The sequence below is a fragment of the Etheostoma cragini genome, chromosome 8, assembly GCF_013103735.1.
Source record: "Etheostoma cragini isolate CJK2018 chromosome 8, CSU_Ecrag_1.0, whole genome shotgun sequence".
NCBI lineage: Eukaryota > Metazoa > Chordata > Actinopteri > Perciformes > Percidae > Etheostoma > Etheostoma cragini.
This window is the reverse complement of record NC_048414.1, coordinates 15,087,276-15,106,720: the sequence shown is the minus strand read 5'-3', so window position 1 is coordinate 15,106,720 and position 19,445 is coordinate 15,087,276. Positions and strand designations below refer to the sequence as shown.

The 19,445-nt window shown below is 39.2% G+C and overlaps 1 protein-coding gene across 3 annotated transcripts; it reads left to right on the top strand.

Moving 5' to 3' along the window:
- The first annotated feature begins 1,624 nt into the window (after window positions 1–1,624).
- LOC117949438 (glucoside xylosyltransferase 1-like) lies at window positions 1,625–9,491 on the top strand. Of its 3 annotated transcripts, none has more exons than XM_034879737.1 (8): window positions 1,625–1,981; window positions 2,553–2,645; window positions 3,175–3,358; window positions 3,739–3,870; window positions 4,023–4,214; window positions 4,640–4,763; window positions 5,414–5,586; window positions 8,082–9,491. In XM_034879737.1, the coding sequence occupies exons 1-8, from the start codon at window positions 1,764–1,766 to the stop codon at window positions 8,241–8,243; spliced, it is 1,278 nt and encodes a 425-aa protein (XP_034735628.1). In that variant the 5' UTR covers window positions 1,625–1,763; the 3' UTR covers window positions 8,244–9,491. The 3 variants fall into 3 exon arrangements, with proteins under 3 accessions (XP_034735628.1, XP_034735627.1, XP_034735629.1); XM_034879736.1 differs by having other exon boundaries at window positions 1,637–1,981; window positions 3,963–4,214; XM_034879738.1 differs by lacking the exon at window positions 2,553–2,645 and having other exon boundaries at window positions 1,639–1,981; window positions 3,963–4,214.
- Window positions 9,492–19,445: the final 9,954 nt, after the last annotated feature.

Below are 19,445 nucleotides of genomic sequence, written 5' to 3'. Positions count from 1 at the left end.
TGATGCCTTCTATTCCTAGATCTAGATAAGTTTACCAGTACTAATCTGAACTAACAACATAATCACTGTCACTAGGTAGAAAGAAAACGTTGACTTTCACCAGGTGCTATACACTGACAGTAAAAAAGTCATTATTGTATGCATTTCTGCGCTGGCACTTCTGCGTTGCTAAATAATAGCAACTCACCAGGAGACTTCCCCAACTCTCGTACATATCTTGAGTGATCTTTTTACCTAGTGGTGGTTAACCTGCAAGTTATGAAAGGGGCGTGGTCTATAGGGGGCGGCTCAATGTCACATGTAGACCACACATTCTAAGTTTCATATAAATTGGAATAACATTTGCCAAGACACAACTGTTCCTGTTTCAACAGTCAACTACAGGAAGTTGATTCTCTATAACTTGTGCATTGTGTTTTTTGTCACAAGGGTCCACCGAGTCTATATCCAAGTTTTTGTGCAGATTGGACTCACAGCCCAGGAGAAGTCAAACAAAGTACGGTTCCCATATGTCAAAGAAAAAAATTAAGAAGAAATTCTAACAGTGCCATCTCATGGCTGATTCACTCAAGATTTGGCATGGATGCTCAAGCTGCTATGCGAAACAACTGTGTCATGTTTGGTGGCAGCTGCAATAAATATTGGCCAGATGCACAACTTCCTCTTTTACTGCCCCAGACAGAAAGAAAAAAATAAAAATAAAAATTCTAACAGTGCCATCTGAAGGCCAATTCAATCAAAATTTGGCATGGATGCTGTCTGTACCCAATCCGTCCGCTAGCTGTTACATATTTAAATGGTCATTTTCATTCATTCATTAATTTTACATGCTCAGCTAGCGGTTAGCTAAATTCCCGGTTAGCTAAACTAACTTTAGGTTTCCGGTGGAGGCGAACAGACTGTCTTTAAATGTCTCTGTGAACGGATCGTGCAGTGTCGTAAATCCGCATTCATCGTGATATCATCTGCGCATGCGCGAACATCATGCACATGCGTAGAAAAGATTGTGCTGGCAGGACGGATCGTGTACCGACAGATGTCATGTTTGTTGGCAATCAGAAATCTTTGCCAGATATGCAACTTCCTCTTTTAACAGCCCTGACAAGAAGTTGGTCCTATGTAACTTGCAGATTTTTTTCTTTGGATAATTGTTTGAATTTTTAATGACAATGCATAATTTCAAAATGGCCGCCTTCCAGTTGGGCGGAGCTAATGAAGGTAAATTGGAAATATGTCAGCAATGAATAGAACAATGCGTTTTAAATCTGGTAAAGATCGGAATAACTATGTCCAACTTAAGGCCTCCCTGAAAGTTTGAATGATGAAATAATACTTTTGTCGAACCCAAGGTGCACATTAGGGGGCGCTATGGAGCACCCTGTCATCGCCCAGACCAATCAATGCAGAATTCTGTCATGTTTCATAGGTCTGACATGTGTGCAAGTTTTTATTAGTTTTTCTACATGCTAAAGCCCTCCAAAATGACAGCGCCGGTCCGGAATATTAGAAATGAATCCCTACAAAACGATAGGTTCCTTGCACTTCGTGCTAGGACACCGTTAGTGCCCTAGCACTTCAGTGCTCGGGCCCTATAACCGATGTGGGTGGGGCGGAAAATTGTAAACACCAACTGTGCTATTTGATTCTAGCTTCGGTCTTAATTTAACTGTCTATGGACAGATTGTTAGCTGGTAGCACAACAGATGGTAGCTAGCTGAGACCAACAAACATGTTCCGTTAGCGCATAAAACTTGAAACGCAAAATGCGATGCTATTTTCAAGCATTTCTCCTGTGCATGGTCTTCACCTTCCTGTCGTTGTTGTATGTGTTCAACCAACTCGCCTCCACCTTGGAGGACAGAGACGACTGGAACCTGAAAGAACAGGAGATAACCGACAAGCGCAGTCATGACTATGGGCACCTTCTCAGGAAAAATCCAGGACTGACAGGCCTTCCACACCGCGAAGAAGAGCTTGACAGGTAATTTGGCTAGCGTTAATTTAATTCAATTACTGATCACATTAGTAGCTAACTTAGCTAATGGCTTGCTTAACATACATTTGCAGTTGCTCTGAAGCTAACGTGACTGTTAAATTGGACTAAAATAATAACGTTAACGTTGCAGTCGAAACGCTAGTTAACTGAGATGCTAAATGACGTCAACACGTAACTCTAACGCTACCCGGTTAATTTAGCTGGGTTATCAGGCTGATAATAATTTAATTGAAAATATAATCAGCGTATTCATTGTGCTTTTTTACACCCACGGTATAACCTTATGTGTTACATATTACTAATGACTTTCTTGTATAACTCTAGAAGCTACACCTGTCAGCTATCCTACGAGATAATTGATTTACCATTAACGTTTCTGCTCCCCAACTAGCTCTCTAGCTAGCTAATTCTGTGCCTCGTTAGCTTTTGGCTTGATTTAAAAGACGGCCACCTGTTAAACAACTAACTCTTAAATGCAGATCTAATACCAAAACATGTCTGATGTCAGAGAGAATTAACGTTGAGGATGCAAAAGATCATGTTTTTATTCTGTCAGGTGTAAATCACTCTCAGTTTCTTACTGGAATCCATATCGGAGACTACCTGCTGATGTTTGTGGAGTGAACTGCTTATTGGAATCATCTCTTAGGTATGACAGATTTTGTGTGCATCTGAATAAATAGATCCCACTGTTCTTTATAACTCACAACTTTCACCTACTTCCTAGGTTCATAGTTCAGAGCTCAAATGCTCTGTTCCTGCACTCATACATTGAAACTAGCAACTCTTGAGTTTTTGAAGTCACAGTACAAGTAGTTCTCAGAAATCAAACATGTTGACACCTTAGCGACAACACTTTGAGTTGTTGGTGTAAAGCCATTATGATCATCATGGATAGAGGCTGTAGTATTTTGAAATACAAATACTTCTACATTTTTACCTGAGATGCCTATTGTACTTTTTTTATTTCTAATTCTACACAAAATGTTTATAGGTGGAGTAGTATGTTTAGTTTTTCTTGGGGCTTTTCACGAATCTGTCTTTTTACAGTTTAATAACATCATGAGATGCAGATTTGGGTGATAACTAGAGCCCCCTGCACTTTTGTATCCGTGCTGTTGTACCAATAACAACTGGGATTAATTACTGATTCATTTTTACTTTGTCTTGGCTCTTAGAGAGAGGTCTGTTTCTGCACTCAAGGAACATAGTAATGAAAGAAGTCACCTGGCTGTGGTGGCCTGTGGCCCCAGGCTAGAGGAGACTCTTACCATGTTGAAGTCTGCTGTTCTCCTCAGCAAAAAGCCTCTGCACTTTTACATCTTTGCTGAGGATGATCTACATGACCACTTCAGAAATGCTGTAAGTGTCTTCCCAACAACACCAGAATTTTTATGTACTGTAGTTTTGAATTCATTTTCTGATGTAAAGTTAACTAAAGCAATGGCCTTGTTATAATTACATCTGTGTTGTCAACTGGCATACAGAATCCCATTAAGAAAGCATTCTTGTAACTATTGCACAAATGTACAAAGTAAACTCATGGCATGTTTGACAAACAGTCTGCCATTCTGAATTTATGGATGTTTTTACAGTACAGCCTTCTTTTTTACACAGTTGTAATTTTTTTTGGGCCCAAAGGCTAAGATGCATCGTTTTTTAAAGAAAATCTTAACTTAAATTCTTACAATATGTGGATATCGATAGGTTAAATGTTTCTATGTGCTTATCTTTTCTCAAAGCTGGACTCCTGGCCCAGGACTGTTCAGACCAAGTTTAACTTCACCATCTACCCCATCACTTTTCCCAAGGAGAATGTGAAGGAGTGGAAGAAGCTCTTCAAACCGTGTGCCTCTCAGAGGCTCTTCCTGCCAGTGCGTCTAAAGTCATCCTTCCTGTGTAGAACTTGTAACAATTACACATGTGCAAAATGTTCTCATATGTTTTATTGTGGTCGGTTTTTCAGCTGATCCTAAAGGAGGTGGATTCTTTGCTCTACGTGGACACAGATATCATTTTTTTGCAGCCAGTAGAGGACATCTGGGCCCTTTTTGCTCAGTTCAAATCGAGCCACATAGCAGGCATGGCTCCAGAGCACGAGGAGCCACGCATTGGCTGGTACAACCGTTTTGCCCGCCATCCTTACTATGGCAAGACGGGAATCAACTCAGGGGTCATGCTCATGAACATGACGCGCCTCAGGGAGAAATCCTTTAAGGTAACGTGCAGGTAGAATATCTTCTTCTTGCAAGTGTTTTGCAGCATGATAACTTCTTTCAGCTGTTGCTAAGTACCGTTGCCAATTTAATATATAACCAGTGTAGCATGGTAGCCATTGTGACATTAAAACTAAGGTTAAGTGCTCACCTATAATGGCAAGAAGTACTAAGCAGATTTGAAACATCTAAAATGTGAGTTGTATTATGTCCACGTCTGAAATTGGTATTATTATGAAATTATTATTAGTAGCTGTAGCACCAAGATTGACCAGCGGAGGTCGCTCTTGTAATTTCAAAAAAATTGTTATTTGACTTGATGGGAAGTTTTGACAAAAGGAATTGTTTTTTCAGAATTGCAGAGTTATGATTTCCTGATGCAAAATGATATAAATGCTCTTTTGATTACTGTAATTTTATCTTCTAGAATGACATGACAATACTTGCACTGAAGTGGGAGGAAATTCTGATGCCCCTTCTCCAGAAGTATAAACTCAATATCACCTGGGGTGACCAGGACCTTCTTAATATCATATTTCACCATAATCCAGGTTTGTGCTGTCACATATACATGCTACGATGCTAGCGGCATTGATAACTAAGCTAAACGGTAGTGCCATTGCTATTTTAGTAATTGAAAAGCAACCTGTTTCTTCCAGATTGTCACATTACTGACAATACAGCTGTTAGAAGCTAATATATCACGTGGAATTAAACTCTGAAAGCTGTAGAGCAGCTAACATAGACTTTAGGTGTCTTCATGAAGCTCCCAGCTAAGCTCCTATAACTTGCAACGCACTTAAGAAACCAGAATGAGCTAACTATTGCTAACAATTATTTTGGCTCGTGCATGTCCATTTTAAAGTCATGTTAAAACTATTTCCCTTGTTTCGATTTCCAACCACGGCCTGTCACTCCCCCGGGACTAACGTTACTCGGTACGTAACGTTAGCTCCCAATGCCTTATGTTTCTCACTCTCGTAACTTATTGTTCATCAGACGTGACATGAGAAGAGTGAGATAGGCTAATGTTAGCCAACCTGTTTATAAAAAAATCACATTTGAATAGTATTGATTGATTGATTTATTTTTTATTTTTTTTATTATATTTGACTGCCGGAGTTTGTTCCAACAGCCCTAGTTTGTAACCCAGTTATTCACCATCCTAATCAATCCAAACTTATCTCTTGCTATGTTACAGAAAGCCTATATGTGTTCCCCTGCCAGTGGAACTACCGTCCAGATCACTGTATCTATGGCAGCAACTGTCAACAGGCTGATCAAGAAGGTGTCTTCATTCTCCATGGTAACAGGGGAGTTTACCATGATGACAAGCAGCCTGCATTTCGAGCTGTCTACGAGGCCATCCAAAAGGTAGAGACAGCCTCTCTAACTAGAAGTCTGTGGTTCCTCTGAGCCCCTACAGTTAAACAGAAACAAATATGTGTTAACAATCTCTATGTCTTGTAAAAGATTCCTGAATGGAGTATATTTATTCATCCCAAAATGTTGAGAGTTCCAGACACAGCTAACAGGATAACTTAATGTATGCAGTAGTGAAGTTTGAAAAGGCTTTGTTTATTTAGTTTATTTACTAAGGAGCAATCATTTTTATTGACTTTCTTTCTGGTGTCTCCTGTTTCTTCAGTGGGCAGTTTCTTGTCATTACATTATCAATAGGCACTCCAGGCCATTGCTTTCCTCTCATAGACGCTTCCTTCCACCTGTCCCTAATCAATAGCCTGTTAAACATTTCCGTCATCCTGTCTTGGCTCCAAACCAGACAAATCCGCCCACCCTACTTTGACCACTGGGATGGTTGCTTTAAATGTTTGCATCTGAAAGACTAAAATCAAGTGAAGAACTAGAGTTACTAAGTGAAGAAACATGTCAGCTAGTGAAACTGTGTTGCCAATTGATGTGCTTTTAAAAGTTTTTTAACCACAAGTAAAGTTGTCAATGGCACAGATGGATAAACTATTTCAGAATTGGGATCCAGACAGTATTTGTTAGTGTGAGCAATCTATTGTTGTTGATAATAAGAAAGATATCTAATCACAATCCTCATCCTTTAAATATCCTCCTCTTGGGTTTGTATGAGGCCTGTTTGGAACAGCTGGTGAGTTCTGGCTGTCTCTTTACACATACTGTAAAGTCTAAACATTTTCAGAATTGTAGCATCCTTAAGCTGGTATGATGTCCTGCAGAGCACTGCCAGTGCATTACTGTTACTACAAAAAGAATGCAGAACTTTGAATAAGAAAAAGAAGAATTTATTAATTTCAGTTTTTATAGCTTAAAAGTCCACTACACATCCGTCATCAACGAGCGAGCAATCCAGCCGGAGAGCTCTCTCACTGCTGCGCTGGCGGCTCGCCTTCGATCTGCTCTTGTTGATTTCAGCGCACCGGTCAACATGCAGGCAGCAATCAGGAGAGTAAGGGAAGCTTCATTAGCTGGTCTCCATCCATTACCTCAGCAGGGCTCGGCCTGGCCACTATCAGTGCGGGCAATGTTCTCAGCCATTAAGTAAACGAGCGGGCTTCATTATGGGGCACTCAGTCTCTCCGACAGCACAAACACACATACAGCATCCCAGACAGCACATACCAGACTTCTGATTTCAGGAGGCGGAGGAGTCCTGTGGTTTGTCATTAGTAATCATCATAACATGTGTCTTGTATTAGGTAGATAACCGTAAGATACAGGGCTTTGTTGTAAAATTAGCTCATTAGAAAAAAAGCCCGGTCTTACTGAACAGCATTTCATCCTTTGTTGTCATAAGCTTTGTGATATTTTGTCAAAGCTTTTATCAGTGCTTCCTGTTGCTCCAGCTCCTCAGGCCCCCTCCCACTTTGTTCCAACTCAGTCCTTTGAGGACAGCATCCTAAAGCCTGGAGCAGGCAATTCTGGAGGAAACTCTCATTTCCATCCCACCAAGAGCTCCTTAGTCAGCTCTGGTCCCAAGGCAGGCTCTCCCAGCCAGCTGAGGAGCTTGTAATAAAGGGCACTACCATTACGCAGCCATGCCCACAGAAGAGTTGTAAAAGGTTTAGTGCTGATGCTAGTTTGAGACATCATGATGGCTGTGTGGACAACGCACCAGCAGCATCCACATTAAAATCGATAGGAGGCTGTTAATGGTGTTTTATTGCCTGATGCAGTATAAGAAAGATAATAAAGAAAGTGTGCTTCGAGTTACCTAGTGCTTGGCCAAACTGGAGTCAAATGAGATGCTGTAAAATTGTGATTTCTTCTTATTTACTAAAGCAGTAAATGAATGGTGCACCTCTATACAGAAACAACAGGCCTGCATCCTTATTTACACACTGTATGTGACAAACACTTTGGTTGCTTATATTAACTGGCTGAAGAGCTTGACGTTTTTATCTTTGCGGGTTCACTTGGTGACACAAAAGCATCCAATAATGAAGCATATCTAGAATGCTGCAGCTGTTAGAATTCACCAATGCTGTTACGCCCTACTGAGTCCATTCTTGTATAGTTGTGGTAACAGATATTCATCATCCAAACACACTTTGAATTGACAGTTATGAATCAAATCCAGAATGGAATTGTCTTGAAGTGACAGTGATAAATGTGGCACTTAATTCTCGTGATTTGAATGCAGTTGTTACATTTACGATCATGGCTGTCACAGCAGGCAACTGGCATAAAAGCACCTACCTCGGCTTGATTTTATAAAAAGATAAAGGAAAAAAATGTTTTTTCTGTCTTTCTTGAGTAATTTCAGGATTATGAGAAGGGCTTAATAAAAGACACAACCAGATGTAAAAAGCTGTAATAAAATCTACTCTTTATTCTGAAATCATAAATATAATAACTGCACACTTTTCTCTTCGTCACAGTACACATTCGGTGAGGACATGGAAACCTCACTGCTTCAACCACTGGAAGCGTCGCTACAGGCAACCACAAACACCTACTGTGGCAGAGCCAGTCACCTGTTTACAAAGAAGTTAAAACAGAGCATCATGTCAGTTCAACAAGATGCTGCACGGAAAAGATGACCAGGACAGCACTCTTTATATCACTGATATCATGATTAGTGTCTTCATTTCTCCCTGGAAGTGAATATTTAAATGTAAGACACTCCGGTGAAGACCGTGAGCTGGATGACAAACAGACTCAGGTCAGCTCTGAACCCTTATCGGTTCACAAACTGCATATCAAGATTGGAAAGGGGGAAGGGTAATCTGTTGAACAGGTTCTATTTTATATTCTTAGTGAAGCCAATGTTGGTACATATCTGTCCAATGAACAAACAATCAGGTCGCACATGCTTTCTCGCCCTGGGGGAAGATGCACAGACACTTTTTAGAAGGAACCTACAATCATTTTGTACAATTGTCTTGGAAAAAGGACTTTGGGGGAAGATGAATGCAGCAGGGTACTTACATATGTACTATGTATGTATGTTATCAAGGTTATTTTAATAGTTTATAATTTTGCATACAGGTTTTGTACTAGAGTTTTTGTCAGTGCAGTATACCATGGAAAAGGGTTATTTTCATCATGTTTATGTATGTTTCACATTGTTTTTAAACAAAACAAATGTTCATTAAGAATACTTAAAACATAAAAATATGATCATTATTTATTATTTTTGGACGTCTGTAAAAGGATGCACTTTCTCTACCTTAAAACGTTAACATGAGGCTTTGGTTTCATATAGTCTGCTATGGGAGTTGTCAAAGAATTGTTTACTGTACATTGTAATAGCATTGAAGTAATTTCAGTAACTTTACCAATATGAGCATGTTTTCCTGTCACTGGAACAATTTCCTCGCGAGCAGTTTGTTTTCAACCAAGCCAGCTAGTGTCATGAAATTTGCTGCCCGACAGGTTTAGCAAAACATTTGCACAATTGATATGAGAAAATGGGTGATTGTAACACAGAATCATATCTTTCACGTGAATGTATTACTCAAAATCCAGTACAGACACTGAAGTATATATCGAATGAAGTAAATATTTGATCAAAAAGCATTTCCAATGGTGTATGTAAAGCAACATTTAGTATCTCTAAAATATGTATGCTTGTAATTAGGTTAAATTGGGAAAAAGTTGCAGAATTTTAAATTGGACACTGCTCTAAAGTATATAATATGGATTGGAATTACTTGTTGTTGTGTTGAGTAAATATACAGTATTTTGGGCTGCATATTACCCCTAGTATTTTGTACAAAAAGGAAATACTTACAAGTGTTTGTAATAAGGCAAATTAATTATGGTGTTATTAAATTATTTGACTGAAATTCCTCAATGCTCAATTCACAGTTTCCTATTCTTGTTAAGCCTTTGCACCAGTAATGATAACCACTTCGCAGAAACTGTTCTTGTTGCCCACTCACTCCACACTACGACAGAGCACGAGCCATGTCCTAGAAGGCAGCAGCAAGCTAAAAATAAGAAATGAATGTGTGAATGGGAAGACTTCAGAAATGGCTGAAAAAAAGCTGATGTGTCTGGGTCAGTAGCCTCTGGCTCTTCATTTCATAGGCAGATTGACAGCCGTGCCTGGAATAGGCAATTGTGCTGCATGAGGAATTTAAAATGGTCTCTATTCTAAGAAGCTGTTGAGAACCTGAGAAATTACAAAGTGTGCAGTGAGTGGGGCGACACAATTCTGTATTCTTAGACTGCACATGTTTTATAACTTACATCTAAAGTTTGATTTTTGAGAAGCCAGTAGAAACCTAGCAGTAGTTTCAAAAGATTAGCACATTAGGCAATTCGGGGTTGTAAGCTAACGAGCAACGGTTACAGTATCTGACTATAAGGAAAGGCTTATAAGTTGGCTCTGGTTCATATTTTTGATAGAGAAGCTGTGTAACAGAAGCTTTTAGTATTACTTTTACTACTCTCACAATTGTGTCTTTAAGGGGTTACGGATTATATATTTTATTTTTTTGTGGGGATACAGAAGATTCCTACTAAAAACACTGGAGGCCAATACATTACATTGAAGTGATTATACATTTGCAGAGAATTGCTCAATGATATTATTGAATACCCTCAAGCACAATCCTTGGTAAGATCAATGTATAAAACTTCAATATGCAAAGCATGTTCAGTTTTTAGAGGGAACGGTAAATGCTGGTACTGCCTGGTTCCACTCCCCCTAAGTATAATGGTGATTGAGGTCTCATTCTCTTTCGGTCTAACAGGAACTGCCAATGGATTATTCATGTTATTGCTTGCATCACTTGGCCTCCGTAATGTTTCATAACGATTTAAAACCCAGCCATAAATTAAAACAGTCGAAGGCAAATTGCCCAACACAGTAAAAAGGGTCACAAAGAAATGATTATGCAATATTAGGCAATGCAAAGTCATCAACATCCTTATTACATGAGGAGAGTGTGCAGTTACATCATCAACAGTTATGTGCAGAGGACATACAGTGGGGAATAGTATTTAAAACACTGCTGAATTTGCAGGTTTTCCTACTTACAAACCATGTAGAGGTCGGCAATTTTTTTTAATCATATGTACACTTCAACTGTGAGAGACTGAATCTAAAAGAAAAATCCCCAAAATCACATTGTATGATTTTTAAATAATTTGCATTTTATTGCATGACATAAGTATTTAATGCATCAGAAAAGCAGAACATAGTTCCTGCATTTGTTGACCAGGTTTGCACACGCTGCAGCAGGGACTTGGGCCCACTCCTTCAGGCTTTGGGGCTTTCGCTGGGCAATACGGACTGTCACTCTCTCCAAAGATTTTTTTATTGGGTTCAGGTCTGGAGACTGGCTAGGCCCCTCCAGGTCCTTGAGATGTTTCTTACTCCGTAGTTACCCTGGCTGTGTGTTTCGGGTCGTTGTCATGCTGGAAGACCCAAACACGACCCATTTTCAACGCTCTTACTGAGGGAAGGAGATTGTTGGCCAAGATCTCGCGATACATGGCCCCATCCATCCTCCCCTCAATACGGTGCAGTCGTCCTGTCCCCTTTGCAGAAAAGCATCCCAAAAAAGGATGTTTCCACCTCCATGCTTCACGGTTGAGATGGTGTTCTTGGGGTTGTACTTAGGCTTCTTCTACCTCCAAACACAGCGAGTGGAGTTTAGACCAAAAGGCTCTATGTTTGTCTCATTGGACCATACGACCTTCTCCCATTCCTCCTCTGGATCATCCAGATAGTCATTGGCAAACTTCAGACGGGCCTGGACATGCGCTGGCTTGAGCAGGGGGACCTTGAGTTCTCTGCAGGATTTTAATCCATGACGGTGTAGTGTGTTACTAATGGTTTTCTTTGAGACTGTGGTCCCAGCTCTCTTCAGGTCATTGACCAGGTCCTGCCGTGTAGATCTGGGCTGATCCCTCGCCTTCCTCCTGGTCATTGATGCCCCACCAGGTGAGATCTTGCATGGAGCCTCAGTTCGAGGAAGATTGACTGTCTTCTTGAACTTCTTCCATTATCTAATAATTGCACCAACAGTTGTTGCTTTCTCACCAAGCTGCTTGCCTGTTGTCTTGAAGCCCATCTCAGCCTTGTGTACAATTTTATCCCTGATGTCCTTACACAGCTCTCTGGTCTTGGCCATTGTGGAGTGGTTGGAGTCTGTTTGATTGAGTGTGTGGACAGGTCTTTTATACAGGTAACGAGTTCAAACAGGTGCAGATAATACAGGTAATGAGTGGCGAACAGGAGTGTTGGACTGTGCAAGTGTAGGTCTGAAAGACCTTAGAATTTGAGGATAGCTATTGAACAGCATCCAGAGATAATCAGAGTTAAAGGAAGCCTTCATACATACTGTACAGCTTGATATGTTTTAAGGGCTGCAAGGAAGACATGATGATTAAATGAAAGGGCTCTTGAGGTTTTCATAGATTAAACATATTACTCAATACGTGACAACACAGTAGTTTTAATCATCAAGGGTACTTTTAAAGAATCGTTTTGCAAAACAGAATTATTGAGTTAGTATAAGGCTCCAGTTAGTCAAGACAGTGAGTCATGTGTTTTGTCAGTTTGATAAACTGAACAAAGTATCAAACCAGGACAGGGATGACAGCAGAATGAGACGTTTAACTTTGTCAAATGGACCAGGTAGAAAATCTGTTTTCACCTTGTGCATCTATCTCTCTGTTCTCTACCTTTCCTGCTACAAAGGATATCATTTACCTAGTGAATATTTTGATCAATAACGCATTTGCATGCACTGCTGAGACAAGCATTTTATGCTGATGTATCAGGGGTTAAAACAATTAATGTAATATATGGTTGAGCTTTACCCATGCATGGATCCTTCAGTATCACGCTGAGAAAGGAATTGGCCACAGTAAGCAGAAAAATATGAGGAATACGCATATGAAAATTAAATGAAATAGCTAGTTTAGTGCCTATAGTTGGAAAATATGGATATCATCTTCATATAATTATTGATATATTGATATATTGCAAATTTAGATTTTTCTATTTTTTCATTTTGAGAAAGATGGAAGTGGCATTAGTTTGGCGTTTGGAAAACAAAAGTATGACATTTTTACTAATCATGGTAGTTGAAAAGTCAAATATATTACAAAACATGAATGAACATGTACATTTCAGGGCAATCTATTCATTAGTTGTTGAGATATTTCAGTCTGGCCCACATACTGTAACTGGTTTCCCGACTGACTGGCAGACTGGCATTGCCGGCATTAGAGCCTAAAAAAAGAGCTAAAAATTAGAGCTAAAAAAAAAAAGTTATTCCACCTACAAATTCAATCAACAAATCCTCAGTAAAATTTTGGCGAAAAGGCTAGAGGGTGTGCTCCCAAGTATTGTGGGGGATGACTAAAATGGATTTATAAAGGTAAGGTAAGGATTTCACAATGTATAAATATATTAACCAATACTTATTTACTTTCAAGCTCTTATCTAATTTTACCTATTTGAGCATCAAAATCACAATATATTTAGAAACTATAGCACTTACAAACTATGAAGTAAGAATGAACTCAGTACATAAATCTATAGAGAAGTGGATGCCTTTACTGATATCCATAGGGAGAATAAATACATTAAAAAATAAACATATTGCCTAAATCCATTGTAATGGAAAATTACATTTAACCAATGACTTTCATATTAATTATTCATAATAAAATCTCCAATGCCTCTCAGAGTATATGACTTCTGTAACTGGCATCTGTGTGTTTCTCCTTGATGGGAGACAACTGGGTTTGTTATGACTCCACACCATTTCCTTGAAGAATAGATGTCGTGGAGCCTGACAGAAACAGTTGCCTAGGGCGGTGTTTATCATAGCAGGTCCCAGGTAGAGACCATTGCCTATCCAAGAGACAAGGTGTCCTTTTTTCAGCTAAGATAGAATTACCGGTCAAGAAACTTTACGCAAGGAGGGGCAGATTCAGAAATACGTAAGAGCTCCAACTGTCTGCCTGAGGTCCACTAATTGTCATGTCTAAGATTAAACTGTTTTCCAAACAAGGGTTGGTTTTCCTCTGGGAGCACTGGATATAAAGAAGTGAATTACTGATTGTATTCGCACAGAACTTTGGTCACTCTGTAACTCTGTTCATTGTGAAGACTGTTCTTGTCATGTGATTGTTCTCTGCTGAAAACAATTAAACCTTTTCACCGAATACTTTAAACCTTTAATTCAGTTTGCAGCCTGTCTTTATTTTGTTTCAACAAGTTCTCTTCTCCAACACAAATTCCTCCCTCGCTGTAACAAGAAACCTCCACAACAGCATCTATTTATTTCAAATATCCCTCTCCCAACACCTGCAGGATTGTTTAAGAAACTCACAGCAGTCCTCAGGAAATTTAAATGGATAAGAAATGTCCTTGAATCCGTTTATCTCAACAGAGAACGTATAATGTTCTATTTTTCTTCTGGAGATGAAAATGCCACCATTGCATTTGTACCTGTATTCAGCCAAGCTTAAGTACTAAAGAACACATACTGCTCATCCAATAGTTCTTAATATGGTTTATGTATTATATGGGGTAAAAGGATACATGAACATATTGGAGAATTCAGCCCAGCGTGAAGTAGTTGTTTCATTCAAACCAGGCAAGCTGGATGCGGGATTTTAGATATGACCAAGAAAGGAATAAGTAACGGTGACCTCTTTAAAGAAGGGATACTAATGACCTTTGGAGAAATCTGTATGGCATTGCAAGGAGACATTTCTTTTTTAAATATCTCCAATCCAAATATATTTATTTCTTCTATGCAAAACCAATCAGTCGAGACTCGTGCACTTTCAAGAGGGGATTTAGTTCATCAACATACTGTACAACTGGCTTGCATCTGGCTCTAAAGAAACATTGACAGCCAGACTTAAGACATGGAGGGCAGACTTAAAAGAGGACAGTTCAGAAAACGACTGAATGAAAACTTGTGACGAAAAAAACGGTTCACTCCAGAAGCTACTTCAATGTAATTGGCTGATGCTGACATACACAACTCCTGTTAAACTGATAAACCTGACCTTTGTTTTAAATGCAGTGAGGCTAAAGGAACATGGATGCACTGTGTCTGGGAGTGGGACAAAATTAAATTGTTGAAAATTATAATTGCAATGCAGAATTAATAAAAATGATATTTGCTGAACTAATGTAGTTGGAGAGCTAATGACTGACGTGCATGCAACTTGGGAACATACTAGTCAGTCCCAAGAGCTCTCCAAGCTTCTTCGGTATTTCCTCTGTACTGGGCCGTTTACTGTCTTTTTTTCCAAGGATTTGACATCATTTTATCGAATAAAGAGTTATTAACGTAGGGGAAGAACTCTTCATGCTAGCTTGCACTGTCTGGCCTGCTGTTAGCCAAGTTATTCATTGATCTACTTTTCTAAATTTGCAAAGCCCATTTTAGCAAATTAGTTGAATCTATTCCTCAAAGATTAGGAAGGTAAACTAGATTAATGACACACTGCCTAACAGCTACATTGGGTGGATCAATGTTTCAAGAAATAATCTATACTCTGGCTACCCATGGGTGGCAGCTCTTCTCTTCTCACTCATCAGCCATAAACAAAAACTTGAAGATCTTCCACATAGACCCCAAGGGCTCTTGCCTCCGCTGCCATCACATACAAGATAGCACGGCATGTTTTATAGATGCATAACATTCAAACATACAAAAATAAGGATGTTATTACTCAGTCTAACACTTATATTGGCTTTTTACGGCCCAGTTGCAGCAAATGTCATTGAGATTGAGCATTCAAAATGCACAAGTAATACCATCTGTATTGCCACTCATAAAAGAGGGTTTCAATCACTTCCACTGACCTTTTTTCCCCCTGATAAAGTGTCTCATCAATGAGCCAGATCCCAGTGCCTGAGGGCTAAAGGACTATTGGTTAAAATCAATGCCATGCCAAGTATTGTTAGTGACCAATATGCCCCATGATTCAATACTCCGCACTTTCTTGATTGCATTGTAGACACCACTGACAAGCAACATTGATGGGCCAAGCATGTGATTCATAGTAACTGATTGATTGCACAGACTATTACGGGCATCCACTTTCATGCACCGGCATGACAGTAGCATAAGTGGCAATAAAGTCTCTGCGACTTGGCCAAGTGCCAGGAACGTGTGTGTTGACTGTTTGCATGGAAATTAATATATGGTTATGCATGTGTATGTGTGACTGTTGACTTTTGGGGAGGCATGCCAAAGACCTGGGGCTAGCTTTGGCTCACAGTTTTGGTTTGTTTACTGAAGTTCTTCAGGACCTCCTACAGCCTATGTGACTTTCTCTCACTACAGTGACTTCAATTTAGGTGTCTGTCATTTCCTGTTTAGACCCAAGTTGTTTCTATTGCTAAATAATTACAGTGAACTTAGCTAACTTTGTTCTGTACTCTTGTTTTTCACATCAGTTGTCTTTTCCCTTCATCTTTTTAGTTGCTTGAGTCCTCAATCTTGTATACTGTAGGTCATTTAATTGTCTTCCACATGCATCCCTTTTTCAATGGCATTTCCTAATGAATGTACCGTCCCTGGTACCACACACAGAGGTTGCTTCATTGACTATTGGAGCAGCTCGACCCATGCTTGGAAACTTTAATTGTTTTTTCCGGAGTCTGACAGCCGTCGACACATGATGGATTTGCCACAACATTTATCTCTAACACGGAAAAGGACAAGGCTTGTATACCTTGAAAAACATTCATGGTCAAAGGAGTCAGTGCAAACAAACTTTTTAATGGGTGGATTTCCAAGCTTGGTTTCAGACCGGAGAAGTGTGTCTCATTTGGAGTTGAAATTACATTCAAAGTAAATCCCAAGGGCTAAATGGGCTGTCCCACAAATGCCACAATTAACCACAAATCTCTCTCCACCTCATGAACTGTTGGCTGTGATGAAAGTGTTAAATGAGCTGGGTTTTCTGAAGAGAAAAAAACGTAGACATGCCCCTCATGTGAAACCTATTATAAATACCTAATCCCAAACTAATTTAGCATTCTATTTCTTGCACTCTAAGGCATGTAACACTGAAATAGATTAATCAGACACATTACAGCAGCTATGCAATTTAGGGTTACCAAGCTGCAAACTGCATAATGAGCTGTATGGTTTCAAATAAGGGATATAGTACAAATTGCTACAAGAAAGCCATTTTTCAGACCCCGTTATTAATTTCAAGGGCACTTTGACCACCAAAACCCAGAGATGGTTCCTCATCAAAGCTCCTGTAAGTCATTATCATTATTTATGCATGCTTGGGGCAACGGGAAGTCTAATTCTACAGTGATATGACTGATAGTAGGTGAGTGTAGGTTACATGAAGAGAATGTGATGGAATATTTCTGAAGAAAACCTCTTTCTGGGTGCCTGGGTGGCTCACCTGGTGCAGTGTGGGCCCATGTACGAAGGCTTGATCCTTGACACAGCGGTCACTTTGCTACATGTCGTTCCATCTCTTTCTCCCCCTTCATGTCTAAGCTGCCCTGTCAAAAACAAAGACCTGAAATGCCAAAAAGACAAAAAAATATATATCTTTCTGTAAAGTGAACTACTTTGAATGGGAAGACAATTCCTAACCTCTTCCAAGAAGACCCTTCACTTGGATCGTGAGTTTTTACAGCAGCTGCTGTTGTGAACACTGTGTTTTCTGTTACGACTCAGCTCCAACTTGCTTCACCAAAGGACTAAGGGCTATTGATATATGAATTTGTTAGTCCACCATCTTGTACTCTGCGACATATTTTCTCCCGAAGCCACCAGTATTATTTTAGCCAGAGTAACTGAACTCAACTGGCTCAATCAGTATATTGCCCTTTAATAATAAACTGCTTTGTGTCCACAAAACATCACACAAAAACTATTGTAAGATGAAAGAAAAGCAGCCGTTACAGAAAAGTCAAAGGACTTTAAAAACGGAGCAGTCATTACTGTGTCAGGAATATGTATTTTACTCCATAATGACTAAAGAATAACCAGATTTCAATTAAAGGGGAACCTAAAGCGAGTCACCGGCATCAACCTTAAGGGTCTGACTTTACGCTATTACATTATCTCCACTCTGCATGTATGGATTTCCTTTCACCTTTACCCTGCAGCCGTTTAATGTTCCTTTCACTCAATATTCTACCTATAGAGGTGTAGAGAAATCAATTGAAGGGCTGTGATGTGGAGTCAATTCTAAATTGTTACATTGAGTGAAACATTTACACTTGGTGCTCTGAGATTTAACAATGTGATTACTTGTATTACCGTAACACCCTTTACAATGTAATATAATCACAATACATTTTATTTTATAGAGCTTTACATTACTCAAAAACACTTTACAGCAAAACCAGCACATATAACACATCAAAAACAGATAAGCAATAAACACATACAACAAGCATATTAAAAGCAATTAAAAACAACAAAACTAGTAACTATCAGCGACAACACGTTCCAGGATTATTGATAGGAAGTTGGACATGGTGTCTGGGTTTAGACCAGATTTCTTGAAGATGGCGATGACTGACTGCAAGCTTGTAGGGACTGATCCGGATCGGAAAAAAGGACTTGATGATAGTAGTGATGAGCGGGGCGATGGATGGTAGACAGGTCTTAATGAAAGCTGATGGGATCACGGCTGTAAGTGGAGCTGTTCATAAAGCTCCACAGGGGACAGCAGAGCGAAGGAGTTGATTTTGGATGGAAAAAAATGAGAGAAAGAGTTGCATTTATCCACTGTGAAGGTTGTAGAAATGTCGTCAGGGGGTTAAGAATTTGTTTATTGTAGAGAAGAGAGTCTTGGAGGTGTTGGAGCCGGAGAGTGTGAGCTTTGAGTGGTAGTAGGACCGGCCATTGTTTAGGGATTTTTTTGTATTGGTGAAGGTAGTCTGTGTATGCCTGGAGGTAGTCTATGTATGCGTGGAGGTAGTCTGTGTATGACTTTTCAATTTGTACACAAAAAGTGTTACTTTAAATTATATCTGCTGAGAGATTGCATAAACTTAAACCTGGGATATCGATGAGTCACATATTGATCAAATGCATGAAAGCCTGTCATGGTTTAAAAATAAAAATGTATTTGTGTATTCACAGTTTTTTTACATGTTATAACAAAAAATGACACCTTTTACTTTATACACAAAACTATCCTTTAGTGTTGATACAAATCATTATGTAACGAGGCATAAAGTAGGAGGTCCTTTTATTTTACCTGTAGTGAAAATCAAATCAAATCAACGTTCAGTTAGGTACAGAGCAATGTGTGAATGGAACTCTCTCCCAAATACTATCAAACAAAAAATCCCTTAAAACATATTATCTTCAAAGAAATTTAAATATCAGTTAGAGAGATTCTGTTATATGGCTTTCTGTTGTATTTTACCTTTTAAAACAGATCTATTCAGAGTAGCGTAATGTCTGTCTTTTGATTAATTGTGTTTACTGGAAGATTTAAATAGGATTTATATTTCCAAATTTTGTATAATGTCTGTGTGTGTATGGTGTGTAATGTGATGTTGTAAAGTGTATTGTCACACGACAGACATCATCAACTATTTGTGCTTGGCCTCATTCTGGACATATGGGATGAAGCAATACATAGTCCACGGAGACATGTATGCAGAATGCAGGTAACATTTGACATTTCTAATGAACAAAGGATTTATTTTTCAGTAGGGTTGCAACTTTATATACCAGGTTAATGACAATTTAATAAGATTAAGTTCTAATCCTGTTTGCGGATCACCGAGGTCTACAGTGTGAAATCGGAGGATAATC

Bases quoted from the DNA above. Each gene is read 5' to 3' on its own strand.
- LOC117949438 (XM_034879736.1), top strand. From the start codon at position 1,764: ATGCGATGCTATTTTCAAGCATTTCTCCTGTGCATGGTCTTCACCTTC. The intron at 1,982-2,552 runs GTAATTTGGCTA...TTATTCTGTCAG, and splicing joins CGCGAAGAAGAGCTTGACAG to GTGTAAATCACTCTCAGTTT. The intron at 5,587-8,081 runs GTAGAGACAGCC...TCTTCGTCACAG, and splicing joins TCTACGAGGCCATCCAAAAG to TACACATTCGGTGAGGACAT.